Consider the following 11,412-nt stretch of genomic DNA (forward strand, 5'->3'; position numbering starts at 1 on the left):
CCGGTGGGCTCCGGAAAGCCGAAGGCCGGTTTGACTCGAGACTCAAAGGACTAGCTAGGCTGAGGCCAGCGGACCAGAGTGGGTTCCCCTGGTGGGAAATCCTGCAGTTCTTGGGCGGGAGGGCGTGGTTAGTCTGGTAGGGTCTGGCCACGCCCCCGGGGCGGGAGACTTTTGGCCTTGATGACTCGAGTTAGTGTTAGGTAAATCTCTGGGACCAGGAAGCAAGTGCACTAGTGACCCTTACACTGGGAGGGCTAGAGAGACCCTCAGTTATGACTTGAGGGCGGAAGTTCGTGGACCAGGTGAGTACCCGGTTCTAGGTGAAGGGCCTTGATTTGTAGGATGTGAGGAACGTGCCTTAGAATCGGAAGCGTTTTGAAAGCCTGAGCCCCCCTGTATGGGCGCTTCCATTTACGTAGTGGAACTGGGGTAAGAATGCCTTGAAGCTACTGGGTGAAACCTGGTTGGCGTGAAGTTAAGCTTAATAGGTAATAGGGAGGTAGACTAGATTTTGGAGTGTCTCAAAACTGAGTCGAACTCCATCTCTTTCCCCATCTTACTGTCCCCACTGCATCCCTGCCTGGCAGCAATCCAAGTCCTGGGCACTGTCAAATGGTTCAACGTGCGGAATGGTTACGGATTCATCAACAGGTATCTGAGGAACCCAGGGAGGGGGTGGAATGGGTGCCTTCCAAACTGGCCTGTGGGACTGGACACCTTTCCAGCCTCATCCCTACCCCTACCAAGGCACATGGTTGCAATGTCCAGCTGACGCTGATTGGAAGTCTTTAACCACAGCACAGATGTGGGCAAGACGAAGCCGCCTCCACGTCTTCAAGGGCAGCAGAGGGTTAATGATCTAAGAAGTTGGCAAACCTGGTTCTGACCCTCCCAAGCCTGTCTGGGTCACCTTCTGGTTTAGTTTGCCGCCGCCTTTGTGGCAGAATGTACCTGCTCTCTGTGCCTCCGGGCTGGAATCCTCACTCATTTCCTGTTTAGGGCAGCACACTTAGCACTCTCATAACTCATCTCCCTTACAGAGCTGTTAGCTCGTTGAATCAATCCCCCACCTGATGGGACTGCGTCCGGTGGGGGGGTGGGGAAGGGAGGCGCCAGCACAGCCCGAGGCTGCTGCTTTCCTTCAGTTCCGCAGCCCCTCAGAGCCAGGTCTCTCCCAGAGGGCCTTCCCAGCCCAGGCACCCTGCCGAGCCAGACCTCCTGGGAGGTCCCAGTTCCCTCTTAGCAGGCTGACCTTTGTGCAGATCTAAGTGCTTTAAAGCTAGAACACTTGTTCTAGGGAAGGGTCCCTCTCTAATTCTGGAAATGAGGACTCCTGGGAGGTTCTGAGGGACGGCCTCACCCCTCCCCCATTGGGGTGCTAGGATAAACTGGGGTGATAGGCAAGGTCGTGACAGATCGAATGTTCTCTCTCATCCTTGATCTCTTGGTGTGTTGAGAGGGGGCCTGGGGTTCACCTCCAGGCTGAGAACACAGTTTTGTGGCTGTTTGGAGCAAGTTCTTGACCCATTTTCCCCTCCTCAAACGTGTTCTGCACCTCAACTCTCATCCGCACTTTCTCCCTCCTTGACTATAGAAGGAAGAAACCGAGTGGAATTTTCCACCCGTGATGTGGGTTGGGGAAGAGGGGTTGTTGGCTGGGGACAGTTATACCCAGCACCACCAGGTTCTAAGGTGCCCTGGGGTAGAGGGTGGAGTGCTCAGCAGGTGAAATCTGGCCCAGCTCCTTCAAGGTGCCTTTGCCTCCCCCCACAGCCCTTTCCTCGTGAAGCCCAGGTTTTTCATGGAGGTTTTAGGGATATTTGCTTCATACCAGCTTCAGGGGGCCCCCGCTGGCTCTTGTCTCACTCCCTGGGCCCTGTTTCACCCCAAGCTGCCGTGGAAGGTGGAGAGGATGGGGCCACAAGTCTTAGGAATGGCAGCTAGGGAGGCTTCAGTGGAGGTGAGCGCCTTACCAAAGTCACCCCCTAACAACCCATCCTGTCCTGCAGGAATGACACCAAGGAGGATGTCTTTGTTCACCAGGTAAGAGCTAGGTTGACTTTCTGAGGGGAGGAACCCGCCCTCTTTGATGGCCTTTGCCCTTATCCTTAGCAGCACAGATCATGTTTCTCCAGCTTTCACCTCCTACCCGGAAATAGTTCCCCCATCCACCCGCCTCAGGTGCCTGTATTAACTGCATTGGCCCCACTTGTGTTGGGTTGTCTCTGTAAGAAACGTACCTGTTGCCCTCTGGGCATGGCACGCTCACTACCTACTGGGACCTGTGAACACCCTTGGAATGAATTACAGGCGGTGTCCAAGGGAAAGGACACAGGCTTGCGCTACTTGGGTGCAGTGGTTCTCAAAGTGTGGTCCCTGCAACGGCAGCATCACCTGACATCCAAATTCTCAGGCCCACCTCACTCCTAGCGAATCAATCAGGCTTGGGGGAGGGACCAGCAGCCTGTTTTTACAAGCTCTCCAGGTGTTTGTGATGCACGCACAGTTTGAGAACCACTGCTTTGGTGGAGAGCGCTCTCAGTGGGATTGAGGTAAGAAGCACAGTACGTTTTACCCACTTTGCAACTTAAGACTCTCTCGGCTTTTTGTTTTGCTTTTGAGTTCATGTTTCTTGCTTCCCTTCTTGAAATCCTTGAGGGGTGGGGGAGGAGGGAGTGTGTTCTGGGGACCATGGTGAACTGCACAGTTGTTTGAAAGCCGCTCGTTTGTGGCTTTTCCCCTGCTAAACTTTGACTGCCTTCTCCTTGCTCCACCCTCCAGCCCCAGCCCACAAGTATTCAATAAAATTTTGAAAAGAATGAAATTGGGTGGTGGACCCAGCAGGGGCGCGAGAGACTCCCGGCTGGCTGTCCTCACCTTTCTCCTGGCCTTTCCCTAACCAGACAGCTATTAAAAGAAACAACCCGAGGAAGTTTCTGCGCAGTGTTGGAGATGGGGAGACTGTGGAGTTCGATGTCGTGGAAGGAGAGAAGGTTCGAGGGCTGCGGTGGGATGGAGAGCCCACCAAGCCGTGGGAGGGTGGCCTGGAAGTCCCCTGAGGCTCTGGCCTCCTCAGGCTGTAGGACCAGGACTGTGTCCTCACGCAGACCTTGTCATCTTTAACGTTCTGGCCACTCCAAGGGATGTCCTAAAGAACGTGTCGCTGTCACCAGTCAGCAGTATCTGGGTTTCTTTGTAGTTCATCAAATACTCCCATGCCTGTTCTCCACGCGGGGCCCGTGCCCACATTCTCCTCTCAGAATCAGCCCTCCCAGAGACAGACACCTACTGCCAGCCCTCTTTCTCCCTCCCCACCCCACCTCCAGGCTAAACCTCAAGAGGGTCCAGTGGAAGCTATTTCAAAAGGACCAGTTGCAGATGTGGTCCCTCCTAGAAGGGTCCAAACACCTGCCACTCCTTCTCTGGGGAGGGTGGAAAGAAGTAGAAGTTATAGGACCTGGAGGAAAGCTGGAAAGGGGCGTTTAGCTGGAAGGATGGGAAGACAATGATTCAGGCAAGACTGGGAAGGTTGCACACCGGTTTCTGGAGCAGGTTCTCACCCGTTCCTCCCCACCTCCCCCCGCAGGGCGCAGAAGCTGCTAATGTAACTGGGCCCGGCGGGGTGCCAGTGAAGGGCAGCCGCTATGCCCCCAACCGACGTAGGTTCCGCCGATTCATCCCCCGACCCCGCCCAGCTGCCCCGCCACCCATGGTGGCAGAGGTTCCATCGGGCCGGACAGAACCAGGCAGCGAAGGGGAGCGTGCTGAAGACTCCGGGCAGCGGCCCAGACGACGGCGCCCACCACCCTTCTTCTACCGACGGCGCTTTGTGCGAGGCCCTCGGCCCCCCAACCAGCAGCAGCCCATAGAGGTGAGGGGAACTGGGAACGTGGGAACCAGCTGCGAGTTGGTGAGGCTGGAGACCAGAGTCCCCAGACGAAGCAGAATGGTGGCCTGGGAAGAGCTGCAGACGCCTGGACAGCGGGTGCCACCCGGCTCACCCGGGCCTTTGTGTGTTCCCAGGGCACTGATGGGGCAGAACCCAAAGAGAGAGCCCCGTTGGAGGGGGACCAACAGCAGGGAGATGAGCGGGTACCCCCACCCAGATTCCGGCCCAGGTACCGAAGGTAAGACTCCCTGTCCCAGGCTCTGTCTTCCCCTTCGCCAGCCAGTATGGGGACAGGAGGATGGGAGGGGGATGGCCCTGAAGCCAGTGGTCATGAGGGCTGGGTAGCTGAGCGATTACTGCTGAGGTGCCCAGGGGTTAGCAGGCACTGCTGGGGTGGGGTGGGGACGGAGAGGCAGCCTGGTCCACCTCTGCTGGGTGGCCCTGGGAGGGAGGGACGTGGTCCGCACAGGGCTCCTGTCCCTTCAGGGTCCCTATTTTTCTCCCCAGGCCTTTCCACCCCAGGCCACCCCAGCAGCCCACCACAGAAGGTGGGGATGGCGAGACCAAGCCCAGCCAAGGCCCCGCTGACGGTTCCCGGCCTGAGCCCCAGCGCTCACGAAACCGCCCCTACTTCCAGCGGAGACGGCAGCAGCCCCCTGGACCCGGGCGGCCCACAGCCCCAGAGGTGAGGACCTTGGACTGTCCGTGTGTGGCGGGGGAGAATGAAGGAAAAGGCTGTGGCCAACTTGCCTGTCTCCCTTCTTCCCCCACTTCTGTCTTCTTTTCCTTTCCCTTCCCTCTCTTTGTCCCCCTTCTCCTGGCCTTGCTCCCACCCACCCTGTTTCACGCAGCCTGACACCCAAGAGACAGTGCTGCTGGGTCCACGCCTGGCGGGCACCCCAACCCACCAGGAAACCCCAGCAGAGGCGGTCGAGCCCACGTCACCCCCTGCAGACTCCCTCTCAGCTCTGCTGGGAGCCCCAGCACCAGCCTGTGGATGTGAACTGGGGGAGGAACGGGAAGAGAAAAGGTGGGAGGAGGTTGAAGTTGGGGGCTCCAAAGGACAAGAGGGTCTCAGTCGATCACCCTTGTTCTCTCTAGACCTCGGCCCCCATCAACAGTGGGGACCCCCCAACTGCCATACCGGAGTGATTCCAACTCAAAGGACACCCAGAGCCACCATCTGGTGAGTGGCAGGCCCAGGACAGGTACCAAGAGGGTGGGGATGGGGCTGGGTGGTGATAAGCTGCTGGTCGTGATTTTTTGGTCTCTCTTTCTCTCAGGTATCTGCCAGTTTTTCCAACTGACCTGGATCCTACCCAGCACCTCCCTCCCCGCTTTCCCACAATTCATGACATCGAAACACCAGCTTTTCCCCTTTTTCCTGGAGACTCAGGAGGGCCAAAGCAACAGCCTTTGGCTTTTTTTTCTCTCCCTGACCAAGGGTTAAAGGAAGGGATCCATCCTTATAGTTCAGAGTCACCAACTCCCTCCCCTAAATCAGGCTGAGAAGAAACCAGCCAGCTCTTACCTCCTCCTGGTTGTTTTTCTTTCCCCTCCCAGTTTATTTTTCGTTTCCCCACTACCCCCTACCTCTGAAGCCATTTTATGAACCGTCATGTGCCACCTGAGCCTCCAGTAAAAACAAAAACAGGCTTTCCTGTTGTCTTGGTCTCTGCCTCTTTTCTGTTCAAGAGCCTCACTGGTAACTTACTGTAGAGGGGGCGGCAGCAGGGCCTGCGCTCAGATCCTATGCCCACGTTTCTAGCTGTACGGCTCTGCAGAAGTGCCTTCATCCCTGTGAAGTTGACTTTTCCCATCTGTGAAACGGGGCTAATGCCTCCCTGGCAGAATGAGTGTTTCCTGAAGTGCCGAGAGCTGCGTCTGGCACCTGCAGCGTCACCTTACCGAGCATTTACTACCGTTAAGGAAAGCAGTGACTACAACTCTTTAGGTGGCGGGGGGGCGGGGGGGGGGGGTGAGTGAGTGACAGCATCCAGAGGGTTCTGCGGCCTCGGGCTGAGGCAGGATGGAGAGGAGACGGGGGTTGGGGTGGCTATGGTCCCTGCCTCAAGCCCATCCCGGAGTGTCTTCGCATGACAGGACGCTCATCTCATACAGTAACTTTATATACGGATCTCTATATATATACATTTAGTACAACAGACCTTCAGTTTCTTCTCCCTGCCCCTTCTTTTCCAAACATATACAAAAATATCTGAAGGCTCCTCCCAGCCCAGTGTTCACAGGCAGCCTTTCAAATCCCTCTTTCCCTTAGTTGGTCAAAAGCCTTTGGGTACAACACCCTCCCGGGATGGGAGAGGAGGAAAGAGCTGGGGCCCCCATCTGGCAGCCTTGGGGAGCAGCTGGGGTGGGGCCCGGAACCCTGAGTCTAGAGAGGCGCCTGCTGTCCCTTCCTCTCCCCACATGTGGACGTGTGTTCCCTCTCACCCCAGAAGCCCGAGCAAGAGGACTGAGCCTGCAGTGAGAGAGGTGAGGTTAGACCTTGGGAGGGGTGCGTCCTTTGCCCTGGAGGGGACAAGACAGACCCCCCCCCCTTTCACCCAGAGTCTGTGGCAAGAATTCAGAGAAAGTGCCAGAGTGGGAGGAGTCCAAGGTGACAGGAACTGGATATCTCTTCTCCAGTCCTGCTCTTGGCTTCCGTTCACGCCCACCAGAAAGTCAGTCTTAGAGCCTCTCCTCCCTATAATCCCCCTTCTCTGGCCGGGGCGGAAGTATCCTGGAGCTGGGGCGGGGTGCGGGTGGGCTACAGAGGAAGGAGGGGATGAGAAGGGAGAATGGCCCACCCCACAGCCACAGCCTAACCACAACACAAATAATCCAAGAGTCACACGAGGGGAATGAGGGGGGTGCTCAGACCACCCTTCCCTCCAGCTTCCCAATTCCACCAGGCTGCAGGGGGTTTCTCCACCCTGGAAGTAATGGGGAAGAGAGGGTTAAAGTGCTGCAGAGGAAAGGAGGGGGTCTCTGGGTGGGTTGAAGAACTGGCTCTCCCGCCCTTGCTTTGCCCCTCAGTCATTCTCATCTGGCCCTAAGTACTCAAGCTCTGTGCTGGGTTTCACCTCCTGCTCTAAAAGAGAGGGTGTCCGGCGGAAGGCGGCTGAGATCTGGTCAAACGTCCGGCCGCGGGTTTCAGGCACTTTTAAGAAGGTGAAGATGAAGAAGCCAAGCAGGAGGACCGCGAATAGAAGGAAGACGTAGGGACCCATAGCATCCTGGGACAAGTGGAGAAAGAGGTGTTGACAGAGGAGAGGGAACGGGTGGCCTCCAGCAAGCCAGGGACTAAGGCCTTCACAGAGATACTGCACAAAGCAGGTGGCTCCTTTGCGGGGCAATGGAAATTACCAGGAAAATTTAGTGAGAAAAGAATTCTCTGAACCCCAACTCTCCTGGTTTTTCCCTCTCTTACCATCCTGAGTCACTGAAGTCAGAGTGGATTCCCGGCCATTTGCAGTATTAATATGAAGTTTGTAATATTACTCCTAGTCTAAGTAAGTTATGCCACTAGTTTGTTTTGAAGAAACCTCTGTGTTATCCAATCTAGGTCAGTTCCCTTCTTTGATTCTGGTGGAACAGGTGGTCTTCAGGACCCACGTGGTCCACCAAAGTGACCCCCCAGACCAGCACTCTATGGGCAGGGGAAAGGGAGAAATGCTGACTGGAAAGTAACTGGGCTAGTTGTGAGTGTGAGTTGCCGTCCTCTGGCTGACCATGTGGGAGATGGGGACCGGGCAGGGGACCTACCGCAACATACTGGAAACCCATGCCAATGATGAAGTTGCACGTCCAGTTGGAGAAACCAGCCACAGCCATGGCTGCTGGGCGGGGTCCCTGGCTGAAGAGCTCGGCCACGATGAACCAGGGGATGGGGCCAGGGCCAATCTCAAAGAAGGCCACAAAGCCAAAGATGGCCACAATGGAGACATAGCTCATGGCTGGAACCCGCTCCTGGGGGCCAGGCAGGGAGGGTGGAGAATTCAGGTCAGGTCTTTCTGGATCTTCCTTTGCCCTCAACCCAGCAAACTGGCATCTACCCCTACCAGCTGCTCACGGGGGGCTGGCCACCCTTGGTTAGAATAGGTCCTCGAGCGCTTGACATTCAGCTGGCCACCCTTTGCCAATTCAGGGCAGAGGGAACGTGGTCTCCCAGCTCTTATAACTGTGGATTCCCACTTGGTTCTAGAGCTGGGTCCTTAGGAATTATTGGTCCTGAGGCTTGACAGGGGCTCTCCTCCCTTGCTGCCAGGATTGTGCTACAGCTTCCACCCAGAGGAGGAAGTGCAGCCTGGGTCCCTCGGTAGCACGGTCCTGGCATACGGCCTGGCCTCAGGATCAAAGGCATGTATGTTGAGGCATGGCCCTGGCTGCCCACAGAGCCCCTTGGGGCAGTTCCCCTGGGTTGGGCCACGGGTCCCCTTCCCTCTCCCTAGGCCTCACCAGCAGAAGCAGAGCCACGGTCATCAAGATGGCACAGCCACACATGCCTGCCAGGCCTAGGAGTTGGAGGGTCCGGCGCCCAGCCCGTTCCACCAAGAACACCTGAGGGGAGAGTCAGGGCTTGCAAGGGGCCTTTAAGGCTTGGGAAGTGGGAGGGGTTAGGTGGGTGGGGCCAACCAAGAGCTGGATCTCCAGGAAGCCCAGGGTTGTGAAACCAATGGTGGGGGCCCTTCCAGAGTTAAGTAGTTACCGAGACCAAGGTGAAGACCGTGTTGACCACACCGGCTCCGATGGTGGCGTAGGCTGGTTGCCCTACCCCCGCCGTCTCGAAGATGCTGGTTGAATAATAGAAAACCTAGAGGTGGGCGAGAAGAAAAGGGGATGGCAGGGATATGTCCCTCCCTCCCTTGCAGCCACTCGAAGCTGGACTGACCCTGAATTTGAACGGAGTGGGCTTGCTCCCTTCTTCCCTCCTCTCAGGCTCTTCCCTGACCCTTGCCCTTCCTGGAGGCTGCTGCATACGTACTGCGTTGATGCCCGACAGCTGCTGGCTCAGCTGCAGCACAATTGCAATGACGAGGGGTTGCCGGTGGATGTGGCTGCCCAGGAGCTGGAGCAGGGACAGTGGCCGCTCATGCTCCAGCTTCCGCTTCTCCTCCTTCAGCTCAGCCAGCTCTTCAGACACGTCGGCCCAGCCTGTCAGGCGCTTCAAACCTGGAGGTGAGTAGGGTCAGGTCTGAGAGGGCAGGGAGGGGGCCTGGGAGGAGGACAGGCACCAGCAAGACGGCGCAGGAGCTCACTCTTTCTGGCGGGCCCCTCCAGGTTCCGGATGATGTACAGGTAGCGGGGGCTTTCTGGGCAGAAGGGCAGCAGGACCAGCTGCAGGAGGGCAGGCAGCATAGTGATGCCCAGGAGTAGTGGCCATAGGGTAGCAGTGCCCAGTATGGACTCCAAGCCCAGCACCTGTGGCAGAAGGGAGGGAGGGAGGGCAGGCCGTTCAGCCTGTCCCCAGAGCCCCACCCCAACCCCCTTCCCAGCCTCCCGTGAAGCCAGGTCCAGTCACCTGGGCAATCAGGATGCCAGTGACGATGGCCAGTTGGTTGAGTGTCCCCAAGGCACCCCGCAGGTGAGTGGGGGCGATCTCCCCCACGTACATGGGCACCAGCCCCGACGTCAGCCCTGGGCAGAGGGAAGGAGAGAGCTTCTGAGGGCAGCTGCCCACTCTGACCCCCCAAGCCCAGGGAGAGTGAAGGAGAGCAAGGCACTGGGCGGGACCACAGTGCCCGCGGGTACCTGAGTAGGCGCCAATGAGGAACCGTCCAAGAATGAGCAACTCGTAGGAGGCAGCCGCCTTGGCCAGGCCCATGAGGGCGCCCCCTAGCACTGCCAGGGCATTGTTGAACAGCATTGCCCTCTTCCTGGCAGGCAAAGAGTGGGGCTGTGAGAGTTAGGGCATTGGTACTCTGGCTCCCTTCCTGTTTTCCCTTGCCCTCCAGCCTCATACCTTCCCAACCACTGAGAGATGACGCCAATCAGGAAGGAGGAGATCATGCCGCCCACAGAGAAGATGGCCACGGAGAAAGCCCAGAGCATGGTGAGGGTGCCTGGTGGGATGGAGCCGGGTCCCTCAGGCCCCTGCCTCCCCAGCCACGTCTCATTGTAGCTCTGTTCAATCACCTGGGGGACAGCACAGGAGTTATTCCCTGCAGACTCCTCCCTCTCTGCTCACTCCTGACACCCCCTGCCTTGTCTGGGCACCCCACTCTGCCGGCTGTAGCCCCTCACCTTCTGGGGGGCATTGATGACCCCGATGTTGTAGCCAAACTGCAGGGAGCCGAGCACAGCGGAGAATACGGCGAGGACCAGGGTCCCAGTGACTCGTTGCTGGGGGTGCTCCCCATCCTGGGCAGGCGGAAGCAGAGAGGAGGCATATCACATGGAATCATGGCATCTTTCCTTCCTCAAGGGGCCCAGGCCCAGCAGGAGCCTTGAGATGCTGGGTTCCATCCAACATGTTGGGCGAGGGAAAGTGGGCCATATTAGGAGTCGCTTGAAGATCTCACCGTAAACAAGAGCAGGAAGAACCCGAGAGTACCAGGGCATGGAGGAGAAACTGATGTTTGAGTCCAGTAGGCAGAGAAATGTTTGAGGACCTGGGTCTCACAATTCCTCTGTGACCTTGGGACAGGCTTGAGCTTAAAAGACCTGAGTTCAGATTTGTGTGACCTTGGGTAAGTCACTGCCCCACTCTGAACTGGGGAGATAGGGGTGATGTTGCCTAATTCGCCTACCTGTCAGTGAAAGTGTGAAAATCAAAATTAAACGTTAACAGTGTCCCCAACAGTGCTGGTTTTATAAAGTGGCAAGTGCATTATCGTCATCAGCCTCTGTCCTCTCCCCTCCCATCTGGGGGTTCTCTCCGCGGGCTCCTGGAAGCCCCCAACAGGCTCAAGAAAGCCATTTCCCAAAAGGACATCGCGGTCATTCCTCCTGGCCTATGGCCTTCTCTGTCTCCGCCCCGGCCTCCCTTCCCCCTCTAAGCTGCGACGAAGGGCAGGGGGCCATGCTGGCTTTTGCCTGGGAGAGCCTTGCCCAGGGGATGGGGGCGGGAAGGTGGTATGAGGTGCGGTAGCGGTGGTGGCTGATCGCTGGCGGCACAGACTGTCTCCAAACGGAAACCTGAGCTGGGGGAGGAAGGGCTGACACTCCCCTCTACCCCTCCACCAACCGTGGGGCGAGGGAAAGTTCAGCGTCCTGGAGGACTGACAAGAGTGGGGGTGGGGGTGGGCCTACGGAGAACCTCCGGTCCTCGAAAAGTTGCGGGCGAGCCGAGACAGACGGACAGCTGCTGAAGGGCAAGACCCGCCTGGATCTGCTTTCTTGAGGGCAGAGTGTCCACGATCCCGGCGCAACTCGCCAACTAGAGAAGGGGGCGAACCCTGGACTCCCAGAATCCAGCCGCTGTCCTAGCCCCCGAATAATCCCCCAGACCCACTCTGCCTCTTGGAGGGACTGGAATCCGACCGTCACGGGTTGTCCAGCCCGGGTATAAATAGCCAGTCCCC

General features: G+C 57.6%; 2 protein-coding genes across 3 annotated transcripts in view; one reads left to right on the forward strand and one right to left on the reverse strand.

The window, feature by feature from the left end:
• The window catches only part of YBX2 (Y-box binding protein 2), a 7,069-nt gene extending 1,547 nt beyond the window's left edge, over positions 1 to 5,522 (forward strand). Inside the window, exons 2-10 of the mRNA XM_024731391.1 lie at positions 219 to 302; positions 588 to 651; positions 2,010 to 2,043; positions 2,904 to 2,993; positions 3,587 to 3,871; positions 4,024 to 4,127; positions 4,397 to 4,574; positions 4,991 to 5,075; positions 5,173 to 5,522. Of these exons, the coding sequence (XP_024587159.1) occupies positions 219 to 302; positions 588 to 651; positions 2,010 to 2,043; positions 2,904 to 2,993; positions 3,587 to 3,871; positions 4,024 to 4,127; positions 4,397 to 4,574; positions 4,991 to 5,041 (890 nt within the window). The 3' untranslated portion in view covers positions 5,042 to 5,075; positions 5,173 to 5,522. The remainder of the gene's footprint in view (positions 1 to 218; positions 303 to 587; positions 652 to 2,009; positions 2,044 to 2,903; positions 2,994 to 3,586; positions 3,872 to 4,023; positions 4,128 to 4,396; positions 4,575 to 4,990; positions 5,076 to 5,172) is intronic.
• Positions 5,523 to 6,026: 504 nt separating this feature from the next.
• SLC2A4 (solute carrier family 2 member 4) overlaps positions 6,027 to 11,412 on the reverse strand; it is a 5,808-nt gene continuing 422 nt past the window's right edge. The window contains exons 2-11 of one of the 2 annotated variants that reach the window (XM_024731384.1): positions 10,133 to 10,249; positions 9,852 to 10,024; positions 9,641 to 9,765; positions 9,411 to 9,526; positions 9,148 to 9,310; positions 8,874 to 9,061; positions 8,598 to 8,702; positions 8,348 to 8,449; positions 7,655 to 7,858; positions 6,027 to 7,125 (exon numbers count right to left, since the gene is read on the reverse strand). In XM_024731384.1, the coding sequence (XP_024587152.1) occupies positions 6,922 to 7,125; positions 7,655 to 7,858; positions 8,348 to 8,449; positions 8,598 to 8,702; positions 8,874 to 9,061; positions 9,148 to 9,310; positions 9,411 to 9,526; positions 9,641 to 9,765; positions 9,852 to 10,024; positions 10,133 to 10,249 (1,497 nt within the window). In that variant the 3' untranslated portion in view covers positions 6,027 to 6,921. The remainder of the gene's footprint in view (positions 7,126 to 7,654; positions 7,859 to 8,347; positions 8,450 to 8,597; positions 8,703 to 8,873; positions 9,062 to 9,147; positions 9,311 to 9,410; positions 9,527 to 9,640; positions 9,766 to 9,851; positions 10,025 to 10,132; positions 10,250 to 11,412) is intronic. The other variant, XM_024731383.1, reaches the window with a different exon arrangement.

The sequence above is a fragment of the Neophocaena asiaeorientalis genome, unplaced genomic scaffold (assembly GCF_003031525.2).
Source record: "Neophocaena asiaeorientalis asiaeorientalis breed wild unplaced genomic scaffold, Neophocaena_asiaeorientalis_V1.1 scaffold1189, whole genome shotgun sequence".
In the NCBI taxonomy this organism is placed as follows: domain Eukaryota; kingdom Metazoa; phylum Chordata; class Mammalia; order Artiodactyla; family Phocoenidae; genus Neophocaena; species Neophocaena asiaeorientalis.